The 23,283-nt window shown below is 38.1% G+C and overlaps 1 protein-coding gene across 3 annotated transcripts in view; it reads right to left on the bottom strand.

Moving 5' to 3' along the window:
* KPNB1 (karyopherin subunit beta 1) overlaps positions 1 to 23,283 on the bottom strand; it is a 178,010-nt gene that overhangs the window by 58,170 nt on the left and 96,557 nt on the right. For all 3 annotated transcript variants that reach the window (XR_011600455.1, XM_070944451.1, XM_070944450.1), the window contains exons 11-16: positions 15,148 to 15,339; positions 14,331 to 14,458; positions 5,999 to 6,146; positions 5,466 to 5,537; positions 4,710 to 4,854; positions 2,975 to 3,057 (exon numbers count right to left, since the gene is read on the bottom strand). Coding sequence is in view for 2 of the 3 variants with exons in the window: in XM_070944451.1 (XP_070800552.1) it covers positions 2,975 to 3,057; positions 4,710 to 4,854; positions 5,466 to 5,537; positions 5,999 to 6,146; positions 14,331 to 14,458; positions 15,148 to 15,339 (768 nt within the window). In the remaining variant the exon portion in view is untranslated. The remainder of the gene's footprint in view (positions 1 to 2,974; positions 3,058 to 4,709; positions 4,855 to 5,465; positions 5,538 to 5,998; positions 6,147 to 14,330; positions 14,459 to 15,147; positions 15,340 to 23,283) is intronic.

Raw genomic sequence — 23,283 nt, 5'->3', positions numbered from 1 at the left:
CATGTATATAATAAAATATAGATATATAAATTTGTTAGAATTATGAATTTAATCTGATTCTCATGAATACCATACATAACATTGTTATGAACTATAACAATTCATAGACAGAAACTGAATCAGTCTTATCAAAAGTCACAGGTAGGCATTAGCACCATACAAGGCTTGAGGACTCTGTCCACTTCAGCCATCAATACATAATAAAAAGGAGCTTGAATCTCCTGGAATAATGCCACTGCCAATACATGCAGATATGGCACATAAGACTGCTAATCCAAGTGTCCAATTTAATGGAATAAGACTACAAGAAAAAAACAGCCAGGCAGCATTAATATCCAAGCCTCAAAGGTTTAAAAAGATGGAGAAAAAAAAATTGAGGCTTTTATTTTTGAATCCAAAATGGCGACCGCCCACGTGGAGCTCAAGGCCCTTAATATTGCTGCAGCTGAATAAAGAGGCGGTTAAATGGAGCACTAAACAAAAAACTCCTGAGTCATTTACTGAAATTTTTCAGTTTCTAAAGAGCCCGATCGTGGTCACAGACATGGGCAAGCACTGGGCTGAGAAATTCTTCCATAGTGAGGCCACGTGGAGCGCGAAAACTCCTGAAATAACATGTGGAGCAGCTCAATAAGTAAACCAAAATGGCCGCCCGATCAGCCCCATTCAGAGCACAGCTCTTCTAAGCGCTTTATAATGAAATCCAGCACAAACAAACAGGGCTCAATACCCCAACCGCCAGTCCCAGACCCCCAAATTCACAATAAAATAAGATCTTTTTCTGTGATTCCAATCATGTGCAACAACATACAACTCAAAAACGTTAAGAAAGGGTCTGGGACAAATTAACAACGAAAAAACAAATGCCATATAAATACAAGCTGCTTGCCAGCAGGCAGGCAGATATACACTCACGAATCCAAAGAAAGGCAGAAGAAATCCAAGTAAAGTACAAATTCTGCAGAGAAATACTCCCACACGTCTGTCCAGTCTGAGGACTGAGAAAAAAGCTGGAACCCCCTAGCAAGGAAGGCGGGACTTAACAACTTCAACAGACTCAGTCCTTCAATCTGATAGGCGAGAACTACCCATGCCTGGCTGCTGTCTCCACCCATACAGAGAACTCACTATCCCAAACTGGCTGTCTTATTCTTTGATTTAGTCTCCAATAAAATAAAACTCCACAGCTAATGAAAAAGATCTGATTCTGATTGGGATCATGGAGCCCAAAAAGAAAAGTCCTATAAATTGGAGAATGAACCCAAATAGACTCCTATCTACAATTTTTTTCAGTTGGATGAGGAAGCAGATATGCACTTTTCCCATAGAAAAAAAAAATTAAAACTGGGGGAGGTCCTGGTGACAATTTTTATGGACTAAAACTTGCCTGCAATTCGCTGATCCCTGCATCTGAGAAATATTTAGGTTTTTATTTTTCAAATGTACTACCACCTCCCTTTTAAAAGCCCACCTTCAGATTCATGCATATTCCTAGGATTTGATATTCCATCCACACATCCATTCAACTATTTGCAGAAAGGTCCTGCCATGCGCAATACTGCATTTTAATTCATTTTTGTACCACTGCCGCAAAGCTTTTAATTTGTCATCCAGGCCAAGCCATTATCTGCTTCTACACCAAATGGGATGTTTTTGGATGGGAAGAAACAGATGACTGCAGGGAGTGTTTGCCAGGTAACTTGAGCAGATATCAGGCTTAGCAAGGTGGGAATCTTTATGCTTGCTGCTGCTCCTGGGACTGTAAACAACATTACTGCTTACGTGTGAATTGTTTTCAAAATTTGAGGAAAAACAATGCTGAATATAAAAAATTGTTCTAAAATATTTTTTTCAGAACCACAATTAAACTTTTGTCCTCCTTACTCCACCACCAAGAACTCTCTATCTTTCTAACCTGGGCTTATCATTTTTTTTTAACACATACTACTGAATTCTGTTATAATCTAGGCCTCAAGAATGTTGCCAAACTGTATATGATGGACAAAATAATTCTAAAGCAGTTAGAATCAGTGAGAATACCTAATTAGACAAGAAAAGAGAAAAAAACTTTTCAGCAGCTTACAGCCTCAGGATTTAGTTGTGAGGTTATAGGTTAAAAGAATACTTTTTGTTCTCATTAGTACAAGTAGTCCTCGATTTACAACAGTTCATTTAATGACTGTTTGAAATTACAATGTCACTGAAAAAAGTGATTTATGACTGTTTTTCACACAACTATTGCAGCATCCCTATGGTCAGAGGATCAAAATTCAGACACTTGGCAACCGATTCATATTTATGACAGTTGCAGTGTCCCGGGGTCATGTGATCACCTTTTGCGACCTTCTGACAATAGCAATAGCACTTAGACTTATATACTGCTTCACAGTGCTTTACAGCCCTCTCTAAGAGGTTTACAGAGTCAGCCTATTGCCCCCAACAATCTGGGTCCTCATTTTACCGACCTCGGAAGGATGGAAAGCTGAGTCAACCTTGAGCCTGATGAGATTCAAACTGCCAAATTGCAGGCAGCTAGTAGTCGGCAGAAGTAGCCTGCAGTACTGCATTCTAACCACTGTGTCACCTCTTGACAAGGTCAATTGGGTAATCAGATTCACTTAACAACCATGTTACTAACTTAACTGCAGTAATTCACTTAACTGTGGCAGGAAAGGTCGTAAAATGGGGGAAAATTCACTTTAAAAATGTCTCACTTAGCAACAGAAATGTTGGGCTCAATTGTGGTTGTAAGTCGAGGACTACCTGTATATGTTTTGACAACTACCTATCTTAATTGATTCAAAAATAAAATTACTGCTAAATCTTAAGAACATTGTAAGAAAAAAGGACGATACCATAATTCTCTCCAATTCCACCTAATCCCAAATGTCAAGGCATGGAGTTCATATCATAATATTGAATACAGACACAAACTAATCCCAATTGCTCTCTGAGACAAAGAGGAGGACCTTACCTGATATTCAGCATAATTTTTTAAACCAATACTCAGGAAAGGTTTGAAGGCATCCATGTACTTGAGAAACTCCCCTCCTAACACTGAGCAAAATGAAAGGTTAGAAAACAGTTATCAGAGATCTAAAATTAAGAAGTTAATATCCATAGCCTAGATAGGCTTGTAGCTCTCAAAACTCTAGGGATGTAAATTCATTTTTTCTTTTGGTAATCCTAGGACCGCCGATTATGCTACAAATATTCAGTAAATAGTGGTTAACATAGTTACTCCCATTCCACAACAGGAAAAAAGATGAAGAAAATATAAATTTATTAACATCTCTTAATTTCTCTGCATCATAACTCTAGCAATAATCACCGCCCTCAACCACCAAAACGTTGAGAATTCCAGGACACATATTTACCAATGAAAAACCAAATTCATGAATCAAGAATAGAAAGTGACCTCCCAATATTTTTTTTTAAAGAAATCAACTACACTTTCTTATTTTAAACATTGCAAGGAAATTGGGAGCAGGGTAATGTTCTTTCTTTCTGTATGTCAACAATTCTGCCTTCCCATATTGGACCTGTCTATTATAGCCCAGTCAATGGGATTTGATCAGATGACAAGATTAAAAAGTAAGCTTAGATCTAAAACAGATATTTTTTCACATCCAAGTTTCATCTCCATCCATTTATTTGAAAAGAAGTTTTCTTGTGTTTAGTGGAATCTTTCACAAGAGAACAAGAACTGCTGCAGTCAAGTACCATCTTGGAGGAAAAATATTCAAACTAATATGAACCCGAATTCTCAGTGAGAAATTTAAAATCTCTTCTCTTTCTCTATAAAGCTCTTGTTCAAATCTGTTATATCACTTCCTGTCTCCCTGTACTGTACTATTCTCAGAAACAAAATTCACAAATGTGTTTTTATGTCTTCTGTTGCTATGTTGTACTATTACAAAATAAAATAAGATCAATTCCTTTATATCTTTTAGTTTGCACAATAATCTAATGACAGCAAAAGAATTGTTTGGTAAAGCTTTCTGACAGCTATTATGTAAGAAACACTTTACATGGTACAGGTAGTCCTCAACTTACGACCACAATTGAGCCCAAAATTTCTGTTGCTAAATGAGCCGTTTGTTAAGTGACTTTTGCCCCATTTTACAACCTTCCTTGCCAGTTGTTAACTGAATCACTAGCTGTTAAGTTAGCAACACGGTTGTTAAATGAATCTGGCTTCTCCACTGACTTTGTCAGAAGGGTATAAAGGGGGAATCACATGACCGCAGGACATTGCAACAGTCATAAATGTGAGTCAGTTGCCAAGCATCTGAATTTTGATCACGTGACCATGGGGATGTTGTAATGGTTGTTAAGTGTGAAAAACAGTTGTCACTCTTTTTAGTGCCATTGTAACTTCAAACGGTCACTAAATGAACTGTCGTAAGTTGAGGACTACCTGTATTACGAACATTTGTAAGTATTACATGTTCATAATCAAGACAGAACTCCTTTGAGCTTGTTCCATAACATCACATCAGTATCTTTTTTATCTATACTGGAATCCTTACCAATTAAAATGCCCATATAATTTTCTGATATCAACTGATCTGCCCCACCCAGCCCTTATCCCACAAGTCTCTTCTACATTTACATTCTTATGTCTAGAACCAATATATCAGTCCCCAAATATATTCATAGAGACTTCAATGTTAAAACAAATCCCTTCCTGTAGGCAAAGCATTTACCTTCTACCAGAGTGCTAACAGCCATGAGGGCATCCTCTTGGACACCTCCTGATCCTGCTGTACTTTGGAACATCCTCAAAAGAGATGCCATCACCACATCTGAAATCTGCAAAGCATCGTGGTGCTGGACTTTACGAAGGACATTCTGTTTGATGAAAGGTAAGATGAAAATTTATGGCAAGCTTTCTTGTAATGCTACTTCCCCCCACCCACCCCCATTTCATTTCTAGTCAGCCAATATTTTTCTTATCTTGTGAATAGACATGAATTATGCAACTGGAAAAATCTACAAGCAAATATTTAATGACAACTATCTATCACCTATTCCACCATAGATGATACTCTGAGAAATTCTTTTTAGCTTAGAAATAAATCCTAATTTCTTTAGTATCTAGCAAAATACAATGGAAGAATGAGTTATTTGCTAGCTTTAGCTGAGCATCAGCTAGAATAGACTGACTTTATCTGTGCAAAAGCCCTTAAATTTCTTTGCTAAAGCAGTGAGATACAACCTCTGGGATAATTTGAAGAGAGATATATATCCAAGGTATTTGTTGTCTTAAACAATAAACCCATTTGTATTGCTTCATTTTTCTATGTACCATTGTTTTTCACAAATTCAAGCTTGAAACATGGGGCATTCGATTTGTAGAAAGTCCAATATAAATCTGTTTTCTCCTGAATATTACTGCTAGTTCTTATACTACTTGCTTTTGGAACATCTTTACAATCAAGTGATAAATGCTAAGATTTTACCTGCAACGTAGCACATAGCAAAGACTGAAGATCATTGAACTGGATTCTGTCACTTGTGCTCTGAATATGAGACTGGAGAGAAAATACTGTTTAGCATTTGAAATGTTCTTTAAAGCTTTTTATATCTATTGAAGAACTCATATGTATATAATATTAACTTGATTAGGAATATTAAGATCTACAGTCAGAACAGATTCTGATCTTAAGTGTGCATTTGAATGAGGATATCCATGGCCATCTTTCTAACAGATTGTTTGGTTTAAGAACTTGTGCTATGTTTAATTAGAACATAACAATGATGACCAGACTACAGGAAAGTCCCAATATAGGCAATAGTTTCCTCCAGCAATAGATATTTTAATTTTAATGTTAGCAAAAGAAATTTTACAGGAATCTCAGAAAGCATGCAGAACACCCACAAAAAAAAACCATAAAATAGACAACTCCCTAAGTTGAGCTTTCCTGTTCTAGAGATCAACCATTTTGGGGGATACTATCATCAACATGCACATCTTTCAGCCATCCAAGCTAACCTCCATTTGGAGCACTTGTTGCAGCCTTTCCATGATAACTAAAGTTGTCTTCTGGACAGCAGGATAACAGTCCTTGGCACTATTTTTCACAATTTCCATTAGAGCTTCATATGCAGCACTTCTCAAGTTGTTCTGATGTCCATCAGGCCTGAAACAAAATATAAACAGAAGTTGCAAGAGTACATTAGAACACAGACACAATTAAATGCCAAGCAACTATCCAGAAGACTATCCACTGAAGTGGTACACCAACGGAAGGCAGGGTAAAATGTTCTGTTTGGGTTTTTGGGTGGGTGGGGTGGATGTTAAGGATGGTGGCAAAGTAGAAAAAAGAGTGAGAATTTTGTTACCTGCTACTACCGGTAGGAAAGAATAAGGGCTAGACCTTTCCATCACTCTTAGTTTATTAGCAGTGGCCAAACAGCAATCCTAATATGTGACTATTCTATTGGGGCATAGTCATTAATTCACTGGAATTAGATGGTATGTTGGTTCTGAGGTCACATGATAGCATATTATAGGTAATTCAAGATGGCCAACTACAGAAAGATAAGGAAAGCCCTCTGTGACATACTGTGCTACTTTAAAATTCTTTGGTATGAGAAAATTAATGGAGTGTGGTGGCTCAGTGGCTTAATGATGCTGGAGATGGTCTCTGCTCCAGTGGTTCGTCCTAACACTGTGTGACAGGGCGAGCTCCTGTCACTCACCTCAGCTTCTGTCCCCCTAACAATTCAAAAGCATGTTTTATGTGAGTAGATAAACAGGTATCACTTTGGCAGGGAGATGATCTGGTGCTCTGTGCAAGCAGTCAGATTCCTGCTGAACCTTCCCATTTGCAGCACCTGTTTATGAGGTGGCTCTGGGGAAGGGAGTGGGCCTAGGAGGACACTGCAGGAAGAGCTGCTCATCTTTCGTTCTGGTGCGAAGCCAGTTCGCCCTCCTGTGGTGCACCTTGGGAAGGACGTGAACAGAGCTGGTAAACTGGCAGCCAAACTACTACTTGGCATTTGCAACATGGTCTCCTGCCATATACTGATAATAATATTGTCCCTGTATATTTTTCTTTCTTCTTCACGATGATTACCAGAATGAATAATGAATAAAAACTTTATTACGGTCATCGACCAGCAATAGACATACAATAAATTAAAAATAATACTGACATTAATCATGAATAATAACACTAATATTATTCACGAAGATTACCAGATATAAAAATGTAGACTGCACATGTACATTAGGAATAAAACTCAGTGTTTTTTTCTAATTGTTCTGTTTGTTTTTTTGTTTTTTTCTTTTGTTTCTGTGATTGTTTTGTGTTGTTCGTGAAATATACAGAACTCAATCTTTTGCTTTTTTTTTACATTTTTTTTTATTTAAAAAGTTTTACAAATACATTTTCTCCCCAATTTCCCCCCAACTCTCCCTAACCCTCCCCTCCCCCCATGACTTCCTCAGAATATAGTCCAAATCAAAATCACATTTTATAAAACTTGAACGCTTCCACCCCCTGTATATTATTCAAATCTTCATAAAAATTCAATTATTCTATCCCTATATAGTACATTCAGTTAAAAGCTATCTGATATTTCCTAGTTTGATATTTATTCTGCACATAATCTATCCATTTTTTCCACTCCCATACATAAGTCTTTTGCTCTTTTGTTGGCTCAGTTCTGTGATGGCTTGTGCAGGCAGACTATAAAAGGTGGTCTTAACTGTGGTTGTTTACTAGGCCAATTTTTCTATAGATTACGCACAGGTAGCACTTGGTATGGATTGCTACCACACTACTTTTGGGATCCCAGGATGATAACTGGGGATGCTAGTTGTTTGTTTATTGTTCTGCTCACATGATAGTCAAAATATTTTGGTTAGGTTCCATTGGAGTACAAGCCACACAAAATGTTGTAACACAATGTACTGAGTAGGCTATTTAGCTCCAAATTCAGAATAAAATGTTTTTTCTGTTGTATCACTCCAACAGAAATTAACATGCTAGTAGAGAATAGTCATCCTTCCAAATCTGGAAGTCTCATCCAAACATTGCACTTACCACCTGTTTGTTGGCATTTATTTGGATATTGTGGAATAGAGTATATTGAACTAGATTTTAAATCTGATCCAGTGTGTTGGGGGGGGGCTCCCTCATTCAAGGAAACTTTGGAAAAAGCCAAAGTTCATGTCCAAATTTGGGGGGATGAGACAACATGTTTGTGCCTATTGTTTCATAGTGATGTATTTTATCCTACACATCCTAAAGTATCTAAATTAATCGCTATATGGAAGCCTAATCATACATCCAACATAGTAGTCCAACACTTTACAAGACACTAGGTGGGTAAGACTAGATCTAGAATATAAAGGTTCTTCTATAGCACAAAAATAACAGTACGGGCAATCCTTAGATTACAACAGAAATTGCCATTACTAAGTAAAGTGCTCATAAAGTGTGGCATGTTGCTTAGTATGGCAGTACAGGCAGTCTTGGTTGCCATCGTTAAGTAAGGAGCGCACAAGTTGTTAAAGTGACCTCATGTGAGCACAAGTCAGACACAGGACAACACATACTGACTATAATGGTGATCAAGTGACTGAGGGCCACTGTGAAGGTCATAAATAGGCCATAGTTATTTTTTTCAGCACCGTCATAACTTTAAATGCATGTTAAACAAATGTTTGGTAAGTTAAGACTATTTGTACATTGATTGCACTCTAAGAATAAATTGAAAGCTATCAAAGAACTACAGTAATAAAAACACATTAAATTATGCATTAAAAAGTTTATCCATAAACACTGCAGAATTGCTTGAAGAATGTCTAATAGTGATGAAGTAACAGTATGCTCAGAGGGCAGTCAGTTTATAGAATCAGTTAAATATGACAGAATCAAAATTACCTTGATTCTTGTTGAAAGGTGAAATTCCTCTTCATCTTCAACGTTTTAGCAGAGGCCTGAAGGTTTTGTGCCAAAATTGACTGATATTTGGAACTGTTCCTAATTCCCTCCAGCTCGACTAAAGCCCTAGTTCCAACTGAAGAAAAGCAGCCCCAAAGCATAATGCTGCCATCACCATACTTCACTGTGGGTATGGAGTATTTTTGGTGATGCATGGTGTTTGTACGCCAAACATACTTTTTGGAATGATGGTGCCACCAGCATGTATTTATGACAGTTGTCCTGGGGTCATGCAATCACCATTTATAACCTTCCCAGTCAGCTTCCAACAAGCAAAGTCAATAGGAGAAGTCAGATTCGCTTAATGACTGCATGATTCACTTAACTGCTCATTTAACAACTGTGGCAAAAAAGGTCATAAATGGGGCAAAACTCACTAAACAAATGCTGTGTTTACAGTAGCAACAGAAATTTCGGGCTCAATTGTGGTCGTAAATTGAGGACTACCTGTTAATGTCAGAAAAATCCTACTAGAACAGCTTAACTTTATATGGCCTTGATCAGAGTCACTTTAATTGATGGCAAGTGTGTACTTACTATTTAACATCAGTTTGAATACGATTGGTTAATGCTGAACACAGTCTCATCCCTACTTATAAGAGGGTGTGCACACTTATGCAACCATGTTATTGTGTTTTTGTATTATTTCCACCCTAAAATTGTTTTTTAATTGAATTGTACAGCTTATATATTAAGTTAAGGTGGAAAAAATTCTGAAGTGATTTATCTTGGTCTGAGTTTTTTACATCTCAAAAACCTGGTATTTTAACAGAGGTGTGTAGACTTTAGAAGCACTATATATATAATTAGGTTCGTATATATTGGGACAATGACAGGCTTTTGGGCATTTGGCCTCTCTATACCACCGCACTGAATTTGAAATGAAACACTCAAGATGTGAGCAAGATGAAGACTTTCAGCTTTAGTTTGAAAAAAATGTGGCATTCAACATTGAGGAATTACTGCCATTTTAATATACCCACCCCCAGTTTTGGTGGCTCATAAATGATGGGACAAACTAACATAATTGCAAATATAAGGACTGTTTTTAATACTTGGATAAAAATCATTTGCAGTCAATGAGTGCCTGAAGTCTGGAACCCATAGACATGACCAAATGCTGAGTTTCCGCCTTTGAGATGCTTTGCCATGCCTTTACTGCTGCTGCCTTCAGCTGTTCCTTGTCTGTGGGTCTTTCTACCTTCATGTTTTGTCTTCAGTAAGTGAACAGCATGCTCTATTGGGTTGAGATCAGGTGATTGGCTTGGCCAGTGAAGAATATCCCATTTCTTTGCCTTCAAAAACTCTTGGACTGGAGAGTCCCCAAGATAATGTTCTGCCCAGGAGAGTCCCCTCCCCCCCCCCCCAACAGACAGCTGCTTTCGCCACCAAAGCTGGCTCTTTGGCAGCACACTCCCCGGATTTGAACAGGAGCTACTAGGAATGACCCAAGACAACCCTCGGACTGTGGACCTACCTGAGGACCTATGACCGTGATGGTGAACCTATGGCACACGTGCCACAGGTGGCACGCAGAGCCCTCTCTCTGCAGGCACGCCAGCCGGCGCCCCAGCCCAGCTCCACCACACATGCACGCATGCCTCCCGCTGGCCAGCTGATCTTCGGGTCTCTGCCGCGGGGGACACATGCATGTATGGGGGGGGCACATGTGCGGGGTGCAGGCTGGTGCAGGTGGCTTTCCAGGCCAAAATGGGACACGTGGGGGGACTCGAGCAGCGCCCCTGTGCCTCGTTTTGGCTTCCAGGTTGGTGCAGGGGGCTTTCCAGGCCCAAAACAGGGCGTGGGGGCACTGAGCATGCATGGGGCATATGTGCGCGTGGGGGCGCTCACACTGCATTTTGGGGGTTCGGGCACACGCGCATGCGCTTTGGACACTCAGCACAAAAAAGGTTAACCATCACTGACCTATGAGGTTTCAATTTTCAGTGGGAGCAGTTGGAGGCTCGAGTCTCTCTTTTCCTTCCAACTGTCTGTTGTCTTAAGAATGCCTGAGTTTTAATAGCACTTTTTGATACTTTTTGAAGCTTCTTGGATGAGAAGCAAAGCATCTTTAAGGAAAAACAAAGAAAGTCCAGTTGCCTTTTGAAAAAGGACCTTTGAGACATATATTTATCAGTATTCAACTATGGGGGACAGTTTATGTATATGTATATGTATGTGTATGTGTATGTGTATGTGTATGTGTATATGTTTTGTTTTTTTTCTTTTTATGCACTTCTTTCCGTGTGTAGCCTTGTCTAGTTTGGTTTTGCTTTTGTATTACCTTTTCTTTTTTTCCCTTCTTCGGAGTTTGTATTTTAAAGTTTCGAATAAAATAAAAATTTAAACTGCTAAAGAGAAACTGGGTTGCTTTTGCTGTGTTTTGGGACATTATCCATCTGCAATATGAAGCGGCATCCTATCAGTTTTGCAGCATATGGCTAAATCTGAGCAGACAGTAGAGCACTCTACACTTCAGAATTTATCCTGCTACTTTTATCAGCAGTCAGGTCATCAATAAACACCAGTGACCTGGATCCATTGGCAGCTATATATGCCCATACCATAACTCTGCCTCCACCATGTTTGACAGATGATGTGGTATGCTTTGGATCATGAGCTATTCCTTTCCTTCTCCATGGTTTTCTCATTCTGGTACAAGTTAATCTTGGTTTCACCAGTCCAAAGAATCTTATTCCAGAACTGGGCAGACTTTCTTAGGTGTCTAAGTCTAATCTGGACTTTCTATTCTTGAGTGTTATCAGTGGTTTGTACCTTGTTGGGAAGCCTCTATTTACATTCATGACGCAGTCTCTTTACCAGGGGTGTCAAACTCAAAGGTTAGATCTGGCCCGTGGGGCCGCCCTGGAAACAGGAAAGGACCGGCCTGCAGTGCCTCTGCCAGCAAAAACGGAGCTCCGGTGGGCTGCGTGCGGCATTCTTGAGCTCTGTTTTTGCTGGCAGGGGGTAGCAGGAGGTCGTCGCAGGCAAAAGCGGAGCTCAGGAGCCCATTTTCACTGGCAGAGTACTTGGGCCACCACAGGCGCCCCCGACACGAGTGATGTCGAGCTGGCCACGCCCACCTGGCCCCCCCAAGGTCAAAAACAGCCCTGATGCGGCCCTGAATGAAATAGAGTTTGACACCCCTGCTCTTGACTGTAGACTTTGACAATGACACGCCTACTTCAAAGAGTGTTCTTGACTTGGCTAGATGTTGTGAAAGGATTTTTCTTCAGAAATGACCAAATTCTGCAGTTATCCACTTTAGTTGTCTTCCATGGTCTTCCAGGCCTTTTGGGGTTGCTGAGTTTGTCACCTTTCTAAGTTGACCTCTTTCACTTGCATAGACACCTCTCTTTGGACCTCATGTTGAGTGTTCCAATGAACAGCTACCAAATATAAATGTAGCACTCAGAGCCCACTCCAGACCTTTATATGCTTGATTTGTCATGGACTAACAAGGGAACAGGAGACACCTGGCCATAAAACTGTCATCTATTTGTCCCATCATTTATGAGCTAGTAGAACTGGGGATAGGTGTATTAAAATGGCTGTAATTCCTCAGTGGTTAATGCCACACTTTTGTCAAACCCCTTGAATTCAAGCTGAAAGTCTGCACTTTGCTCACATCTTGAGTTTCATTTCATCTTCAATATGGTGGTGTACAGAGGCCAAATGCCAAAAATTTACCACTGTCCCAATGTATACAAATCTGACTGTATTTTGGGGGGGAGGGGGAGAGAACCAATGAAGACTTAATATCAGCTGTCTGGGAAAATAATTACAAATCTGCTTCCAACGTAATTAGACAATCAACTGCAAATTGACTGAAAGCCACATTTAAGATGGCCTATAAACAAAGTAAAATTAAAGAAATGCTTGTTTGCCAGAAGGTACTGTAAGGATATATTATTAAACTGACAAAGTACATAGGAAGAGCAGATTTAATTAACTTCCTCAGAGAATTGTCTTAATATTTCTCCCAGGCTTAGGCTTTGCTTTTGCTTTTTGGAAAGGAATTCATGAAATCTAGTCAAAATAAAAACACTGCTATTTATTTTATTCTAAACTGCTCTCCCCAGTTTTAATCTGTAGTAGTTATTGCTGTCCATAATAAAAAAAAGGGCAAATTATTTTACAGGATCAACTTCAGATATAGACAGTATTTCAAACTGGCATATAAAGAGAGATAATTCCAAGATGTGAAACTTGTTTAAAATATGCTGAATTATTTTAATACTATGTAGCTCCATGCTTCATTTTGCTACAAAATTTACTCAAAAGTCAGCTAGCCTTTCTCCATTTCAGGTAAAAGATTGAACATTTGAAATCAGAGAGCAAGAGCAGAATTTTAAAAGTGCTTATATTTTATTGTATGTGTTAGGATATGGTTTGAGCCTAACAGTTGTCCAGGCAATATATGTGTACTGTAACTTTAATCTGTAAATGTATTATGTTACTTTAAAGGTATTCATTGTAATGCTGAGTCATGCTGTAATTAGGTAATGACTGGTTGTGAGAGTATTTAAGCAAGGTATTGTAACGTATTCAGTTTGCTGTTGATGATGAAGCTGCTATGATAAGCTACCATTGAGAGGAGTTGATATCTGCTAATCATTGTTGGATGGATCTGCTACCATCGTGGTTTGTGAACCAGAGTGAGTTTGTTATGCTAACCAACTAATGTTTGTTTGGTAAGAAGATATCTGTAACTACTGGACTGATTTAACTGGCAAAGACTTGGAATTTGTTTAAAGACTATGAGACTGTTTTTCTACTATAAAGTAAGCTTTTGATAAACCAGTTTGCATAACTCTTATTCATTGCTCTCAGCAACGTTTCCTTGTGCATACACTCTGCTGGTTGGTAACACAACACCAATATCCTTAACAGTATGCCTGAACCTGAAAAAACCCCCACCAAATCCTGTCCAAGTTCCATATTCTATGGAAAGAGGATCATAATTCTGAAACCCAAGTAAATTATGCATGTTCAATAAATTTGCATGATTTTTTTCATAGTCTCTTATATAATTTATGCTGCTTCTCTTAATTCTTAGAACTTCCAAGTAAATCCCAGAACACTTTTTCTCCCATTCTACTGTTTTAGTAGACATTATTCATACTCATTTGACAATATCTTTGCAACGATGTGGCTTGTGCCAAAATCCAGGAAGCCACATGTCTGTAGCTTTTGTGCAATTCTATGGAATTATAGTACATGTAAGAGTTGTACAATCACTACAGAACTAACCTAGTGATATTACACATTAGCCCTCAGAAATTTTGGAGATTTTATAAAATGAAACTCTTAAGGATACCGTGAAGCTCACTGGTCAGCAGTCAAATGGATAAAGAATGACTAAGTTACCTGTCTGTGGTCTCTAAAAGTTTCTGAACAATTAATTCAAAGGATGAGGATAAGCAGTAGGTTGCAGGCTCTTGGTCATCAGCCACATCAGCAGCTTCATAAGCAGCTTCTGCCAAACTAGAGAAAGCCTGAAAGATATTAGGCGTCAATAATTTAGAAGCTGACAATTTCAGGAAGCTTCCTATTTAGATAAGCTACTGTTTTCAACCTAAAAAATTAATTTCCCAATGTTGACACCAACCTTTGCATCCTTCTTTAACATCTACCAATTCCATTATTTGATAAATTAATAAGAAATCAAACAATAGGTCTATCACCAAACATTTTTTCCTTGGTGCCAATGTTTTACCTGTAACTTTATACAGGCAGTCCTCAATTTATGACCATTTGTATAACGGCCATCTAAAGTTATGAAGGTGCTGAAAAAAGTGACGTAAGGCTGTTGCAGTGTCCCTTGTGGTCATGTGATCAAACTTTGGGTGCTTGGCAACTGTCATGCATTTAGGATAGTTGCAGCATCCTGGGGTTACCTGATCACCATTTACGATCCTCCCAGGGGGCTTTTGACAAACAAATTCAATGGGGGAATCTGGATTCACTTAATGACTGCAGTGATTTGCTTAACAACCATGTCAAAGCTCATAAAATCATGTGCAACTTAACAACTACATCACTTAGCGACAGAAATTCTGGTCCCAATTGTCATAAGTCGAGAACTACCTGTACATTTGGAACAACTGCAGATTCAAAACCATAAGCCTTTTTTCTAATTTATCCAGCACTCAAACATCTATTCAGAATAAGGATTCTGACTTACCCAGCAGACATTGGAGGCCACTCTTGGCTCTGCACTCAAGCCTTCAATTAGACACTGCAGCAATGGAGTGAGGTAAATATCATTTATGGCTGCTTCAGGTAGCAGCTCGCAAATCCGACCCACAGTCCATGCGGTTGTATCTCTGACTACTACGCTGGGGTCTTTCATTAACTCTATAAGAGTAGGCATAGCCTAGGAGATAAATGGCCCATTAAGTCAATCCATTCCAGACATCTCATGTCTTAGAGAATTTTCAAGGCACTTTTCAAAACCCTTGTTTTCAATTGGTCCCTTCAACCAAAAGGGCTCAATTAGATCCCAAGCCAGGCAAGTTGTAAGGTATGTTCTGTTCTGGGTTCAGACCCATGTATATTTGAAATGGAATCAATATGCTATTATAGTAGGAGTTACCCTAAAATATTGAATAATACAATATTGTGGCTAAAATATATCACATAGATATTCAAGTTCACTGGTTTGCCATGAAATATTCAACAAGCGAACTTCAACCAATTTAACAATGTAGTACTGCATTTGCATAACAAAAATAGCACTCAGAGTAACTTAATGACCCTTAAACAATATGCAATCGAACACTGAATATTAACGTTTAATATGCAATATGCAAAAATTGATACAGCATTTACAAGATGAACAAGGAAATCTGCATTATAACATTGATGAGAAAAAAAACATTATTCAAAAGTACTTTCAAACACTATATTGCCAAGAAAACACTGCAGAAGAAAACATTATACAATATTTACGGGAGAGAAATTTTCCAAATCTATTAGAGGAAGATAGGGAAATGTTGAACGATAAAATTACTATAATAGAGTTGAAAGAGGCAATCAAAAAGCAAAAAAAAATAATAAAACCCCAGGGCCAGATGGAATTCCGGCGGAATTATATAAAACATTTCAAGAATCTTTAGAAGGAATTATGTTGGGAATATATAATGAGGTATTGGAGAGAGCTAAAATGCCAAACTCGTGGACAGAGGCATATATAACATTAATCCCCCCAAAAAATACAGACAATCAACACATCCAAGATTATAGGCCAATCTCGCTGTTAAATGCTGACTATAAAATTCTGGTGACAATAATGGCAGAAAGACTAAAAGAAATATTAAATAAAATTATTCATTCGGATCAAAACGGGTTTTTACCCAAACAACAAATTAAAAACAATACAAGAATTATAATGAATATATTAGAGTATTATGAGGCCCACCCTGAAAGACAATTGGCATTAATATTGGTGGATGCACAGAAGGCGTTCGATGTTGTAAATCAGAGGTCCAGGCTTTTGCTCTGTTTCAAGATGTCTCCCAAGATGTCTCTCTCGACTTCCCGAGAGCTTTATTTTTATACAGTTTTACACAAGCAGATAAAAGGTAGCACAGTAACAGGGTTCTGATTGGATAACTTATTCACCCCCCTCTCAAGATGCCATCCTCTCTAGGTGAGATGATCTCATACAAATCTGAGCCAAAGATGAAGTAAGCAGGCAAGACCCACAGCGCATGAGCTACGGCAGTGTGCTGCTCGCAGCCTGACACCATGACCTTTGACCTACTGACCTACATTCCACTCTGTTTTGTTTTGTTTGTCAGGCCATCCTCTTACGAGGGGCCAGAAAAGGGGTTATTATCAGGAGAGGAATATCCCTGCAGTTGTTTATACAAAGCATAAACCTGAGGCAGCATAAGAGGTGGTTTTGGGTGAAATGCAGTAATACATATGTTACAAAAAGAGGGAAGACACTGAACAAAACAGCACCCACCAATTAAAATAGCACAAATGATGACTGAATAACGTAGGATGTTTTGCAATAAGCCTGTCGGTAACCAAGACCAAAGGCTTTCCCACCAAGATCCTAAAGTATCAATTTTTACATCAGAGCCCAAATTATGTAAAATGTTAAGTTGATGCTGAATGTTCCGTGACTCATCTGAAATGTTAAAAGCAACAAAGTCCTTCAAAACTTTCACAACCCGGGACTTCCGGTGGCACCGCAGGCGCCGAAGACGCTCCTTCGTGAGCGCCAGCCCCGCGATTGCGTAAAGCTGCTAGAACAGCGCAAATCAGCTGTCTAGCGGCTTGGAAACTTTCTCCCCGGGAAAAGGTGAGGAAGAGAGCAGACGGGTGCAGGTAGAGCTCCCCAAGTGCCCCAGGAACAATTCTGGGGCTCGAAGGGTGAGAGCTCCCTGGAAGCCCGACAGAGCTCCGGATCCGGGACGTTTCTGCTTTAAGCAGAAGAAGACGCCGCGACCACCCCTGCGAACAACGCTTTGAATAAAACACTGGATTTGGAAGCAGGCTGAGCAAACTCAGGAGAGATCAGATTTGCAAGTACTAAACTTTAACTCCAAATGTGTATTACTTCCTTCTGAGTTACTAAGGGAAGAAAGTGAAACCAAGATGGCGATTGAGCTTTAATGGGGCATGAAAGTGAAAGTTAAAAAGGAAAGTTTCGTTTAGCGCTGGCAGCCCCTGTCTAAAATCAGAGATCTTTGCTTTGAAAGAAAGAAGATTAAAGGCTAAAAAGACTATAGCAGTGTTTTTTAAAAAAAGGATTGATATTATTTAAAGACTGGAAATTTTTGGATCTGGTGGATTTGTTGTTCTGGTTGCTGAATAAATGCAAATTGGAAACTAAAAATGGCTTCAAAACAAATAAAGACTATTGTCCCTAAAAGTGCTGGGAGCTCGCCAGCTCAAACGTCCAAATTGCAATCTCTCTCTGTTCCAACGGAACCACCAATATTAACACTTGAAATGTTGCAGGAAGCCCTTAAAACACAAGCCTCTGTTACAGAAAAAAAAATTACTTTGGTGTTTTAGGATAAAATCAGAGATGTTGCTGAGGAGATGGCTCAAATTAAAGAGATTATTCAAAATCGAAATTAGGAAATTAGAGAAGATATTGTCATGGCAGTCCAAGGTCTGGCAGGCCATATTGAAGCATTAGATGAAAAAGTGGAAGAAATTAAGCAGTCTAATGAGAATTTGGAAAATAAAATGGGAGAGGTTCAGAATAAGATGGAAAGAGCAGAGACCGATGTAATAATGATACAATATAGATATGGAATTTGCTTTGAGAATAAGAGGCCTCAAGGAAAATAAGCAAGAGAATTTGAGAGAGATTTTTTCAGAAGCATTTGCACAGATAATGGGAGATCAAAAAGCAAATCTTGAATGGCAAATTGACAAAATTTACAGTGTCAATTCATGGGTCGCCAGATAGAAACATCTACCAAAGAATGAAAAGAACGAAACAATATCTTTTTGAGAATACTAACAAATCGGGCAGGTGGCTGGCCTATAAATTAAAAAAGGAAAACGAAAGGGGAATAATTCATACCTTAGAAGACTCTAAGGGTAAAATATTGACAAATGAGGAAGAAAAACTGGATAGGGTGAGAGAATACTATGAATCCCTATATAAAGAAGAGGAGGTACCGGATGACAAACTAGAACAATATTTGACAAAAGCCGAGCTCCCACAAATAACTGATGATGAGAAAGAAATGCTTAATAGAAAGATTACAATTGAAGAATTAAAAGTAGCTCTTTCCAAACTGAAAAATAACAAAGCTCCAGGACCCGATGGATTCCCAGGGGAAATATATAAAAAATTAGAAGAAACACTCCAACCGAAATTAGTAGAAATTTTTAATGATGCACTGGTAGAATATAAAATTCCAGAGTCATGGAAAGAGGCGCATGTTACACTTGTGCCGAAAGAAGGTGCCGACCCAAAACAAATTCAAAACTATAGACCAATTTCGCTCCTAAATACTGACTATAAATTATTCATGGGCATAATGGCAGAAAGAATGAAAAAGATTTTAAATAATTGGATATATAAAGATCAGAATGGATTTCTCCCAGGGAGACAAATTAGGGACAATTTGAGAATCGTGTTAGACACTTTAGAGTACTATGAAGAACACCCCGAGAAACAGATGGCCCTGATTTTTGTTGATGCTCAAAAGGCATTTGACAATCTAAATTGGAAATTTATGACTAAACAAATTGAGATTATGAAATTCGGAACAAATTTTGAAATGATGATTAAATCCATATATAATAACCAAAAGGCGAGTATTCTGGTGAATGGGGATAGGACCAAAACATTCCAAATTAGTAAAGGAGTAAGGCAAGGTTGTCCCCTATCCCCACTATTGTTTATTTTGGCCCTAGAAGTTCTTCTACGGAAAATCAGAACCAATGAGGAAATAAAAGGATTGAGGATCAGGAAGGAGACCTACAAGACGCAAGCATTTGCAGACGACGTAGCTCTAATCCTCGAAGATCCCATAGAATCGGGACCAAAAGTATTAGAGGAACTAAATAAATATGGAGAGGTGGCAGGTTTCATATTGAATAAAACTAAAACCAAAGTATTGATCAAGAACACAACAGAGAGCCAGAAAAACGAGATAGAAGAAGTATTAGGATTACAGGTTGCCAAAAAAATTAAATACCTAGGAATTTGGATTACATCAAGATGTTCGACCCTGAAAGATGATAATTATACCCCCCTAATTAGAAAAATGAAACAAGACCTAGACAGATGGAAAAAAATAAGATTATCACTATTGGGCAAGATAGCCACAATTAAGATGAACATCCTCCCTAGAATATTATTCTTATTCCAAAATATACCGATATATTTAGATAAAAAATTTTTTTTAGAATTAGACAAAATTATCAGAGAATTTATATGGGAAGGGAAAAAACCGAGATTTTCCATTAAAATTTTAAGGGGCAAAAGAGACATAGGCGGATTTGGACTCCCGGATTGGCAAACATACTACAGGGCAGCTAAGCTAGTTTGGATAAGAGATTGGATCACCTTGGAAAATGAGAGGATACTTACCCTAGAAGGTCATGACTTGCAGAAAGGGTGGCATGCCCACATTTGGGACATGGAGAAGAAAAGGAAGACATATTTCCATAGACATAAAATCAGAGGCTCCCTGATACAAACATGGATCCAGATCAGGCAAAAATATTATAAAAAAACCCCAAATTGGCTCTCAACGTTGGAGGCCCTGACCCACCCCAATAGAAGGGAGAGGGAGAAAATGGGCAGATATAAAGATATTTTAGACGAAGGAGGGAGGCTTAAATCAAATGATACCCTACGAGAGCAAGGAATAATCTTAGATTGGTGGACTTACTTACAAGTGAAATCCAGATACCAGAGAGATAAAGAACAATACGGTTTAGAACTTGGACCAAATGGATTAGATAAAGTCCTGTTGGGAACAAATAAAAAGATCCTGGCAAAACTATACAATTACTTACTAGGCGACGATAAGTTTGAAGATGTCACAAAGAACCAAATAATTGCATGGGAGAAAAATACAGGGCGTGATATAAATTTTGGAGAATGGGAGGAGGCATGGAATAGGAATCTTAAATTGACCAGAGCGGTGACATACAAGGAAAATCAGTACAAAATGTTCCACAGATGGTATTTAGCCCCGGCCAGACTAGCAAAAATATACCCCAATATACACCCCAACTGTTGGAAATGCGGCCACGGTCAAGGCACCTTCTTTCACATGTGGTGGACATGCCAGGAAGCGAAAGGATACTGGAACAAAATTAGGAGGTGGATAAATGAAATAATAGATGAAGATATTGAATTAACACCAGAGATTTTCCTCCTGGGAATAATAAAGAAGCCATATAGAAAGGAAATGATACATTTAATGATCCATATAATTACAGCCGCCAGATTGGCATATGCACAGTACTGGAAAGAGAAAACTAAACCACCAGAAGAGCTTACAATTCAGAAAATACTCGAGTGCGCAGAGATGACTAAATTAACCTATGAATTAAATGATGAGAAGATAGTGTATTATTTGGTGTGGGAAAGGTGGTATAAGTGGTTGCATGATAAAATGAAAGGAAGACCTAAAGGTGTGCTAAATATTGATTAAAAGTGAGCTGAAATATCACCAACTATTATTTATGTAAATAGTTAAAACACTGTACATCTGATAGTAACTGAAAATATTATTATACTTATATGTTTTATGTCTTTGTTTGAATGTTTTGTTTTTCTTTTTTTTTTCTATTTTTTTTTCTTATTTCTGTTTTGTTTGTAAAAAACCTCAATAAAGTTTCTATATAAAAAAAAAAAAGAAACATCTACCAAGAGACATTGTAGTCTATTTTACAACAAGGAGAATACGCAATGAAATTTTACAAGTCACTTTTAAAAATAAACTTCAAGTGCAGGGGCAGGAGGTTTTAATACTGAAAAAAATCCCACCCAAAATGTTGAGAGCCAGAAGGGATTATGCCTTTCTGGTGGAAGAACTGAGAAACCGTCAGATACAGTACAGATGGGAGGTTCCAGCTGGACTAGTGGTGAACTATTCAGGAGAAAGATATCATCTTAACTCAGTGTGGAAGGAAAGAGATTTTTACACCAATGTACTAAAGGCTGGATGCCCACAGTCCCCAGAAGCTAGAAGGAAGGCGGACGCAGAGGGGGCAAGAAAGGGGGAGAAGGAAGAATCGTCGGTACAGGCCCAAAGGGGAGCTTTGATTACTCAAGAAGATTTAATACAACTTTCGACTACTGCTCAAGCAAAATGCATGGAGATTTCCAGCAGATGCTCCAAAAGCTTCAGGGTGCCAAGAATGGCAACTAGATTTCTGACTTGGAATGTTAATGGCTTAAATTCACCACAAAAGAGGAGAAAAATATTTCATTATTTGAAACAGTTTAAAAATGATGTAATCTGTCTACAAGAGACTCACATTAGAAGGAAAGATCAAAAATATTTAATAAATGCAAGGTTAGGCACACATTTTGTTGCATCTGCTCCTGAGAAGAAGAATGGTATAGTTATATACCTAAAAAAAGACTTAATTGCTAAATTAATTGAAGCAGATGATCAAGGAAGATTCATAGCAATTGAACTTTTAATAAAAGGGGAAAAAATACTTTTAATTGGAGTATATGCACCGAACCAACAACAGGAAAAATTTTACAAGCTTTTACATTCCAAGTTACTACAATGGGATTATAAATCATGCATTTTATTGGGCGATTGGAATGGAGTTTTGAACACTAAAAAGATAAGAAGGGGCTCTTGCAAAATATCTCAACGCGTGCCAGATTGCCAAAATCGTTTTTTGAAATGATGGATGATATGGAGTTGAGAGATATCTGGCAAGAGGAACTCTGAAGAAAAAGATTTTACCTTTTTTTCTGATAGACATCAATCTTTCTCTAGGATTGTTTTCATATTAATTACTACTGATTTCATTTCTAGGGTGAAGAAGACGAAGATCTGTCCAAGAGTTTTAACGGATCACAGTCCAGTTTGGATGGAATTAGAGTATGGAAAGGGATTTAAGAGGTCTTGGAGGTTAAATGAAAATCTGTTTAGATATGAGGAAAATGTAAAAGAATGTAAAAAATTTATGAAAGAATTTTTCATTATAAATATGCATAAGCGTACATCTATGGAAATGGTTTGGGATGCAAGTAAAGCATATATGAGAGGTATTTTGATATATTTGAATAATAAACATAGACGTAAACAAGGAAAAAAAAGGAAGGACGTAGAAGAGGAAATCAAAAAAAAAAAAGAACAAGCTTTGATATTGAACCCAGCAGACAAGAAAATAAAAGAGGCAATTAATTTACTGCGAGGGCAATTTAATATGCTAATGGCAGATCAGGTTGCAACTAATTTGCAATATGCTAAACATAATACTTTTTGCAATGCTAATAAACCAGGGAGATGGTTAGCATATCTGTTAAGGAAAAAACAAAAGTCACGGACCATAGAGAAAATAGAATATAAAGGTAAAGAGGTTTATCAGCAAAATATGATTAAAAAAGCATTTTTAGAATTTTATACGAGGTTGTATGCTAGTGATAAAATTCAAAGTATAGATATAGATATAGATAGATACTTACAGAAAGAGAATATTCCTATAATTACAAAAGAGCAAAGGGAGGGTTTAAATCAACCAATAACTTCCGAGGAAATTATGTTTGCAATTAAGCAGTTGAAAGTGGGCAAAGCCCCTGGGACGGATGGTTTGACAGCTGCTTATTATAAACACTTGCAGTTAGAAATGGTGGGAC

This window comes from Pituophis catenifer, unplaced genomic scaffold (assembly GCF_029215685.1).
Source record: "Pituophis catenifer annectens isolate HBS135680 unplaced genomic scaffold, rPitCat1.0.hap2 SCAF_5, whole genome shotgun sequence".
Lineage (NCBI taxonomy): Eukaryota > Metazoa > Chordata > Lepidosauria > Squamata > Colubridae > Pituophis > Pituophis catenifer.
Note: the sequence above shows the minus strand (reverse complement) of the source record. Positions and strands in the feature narration are given on the sequence as shown.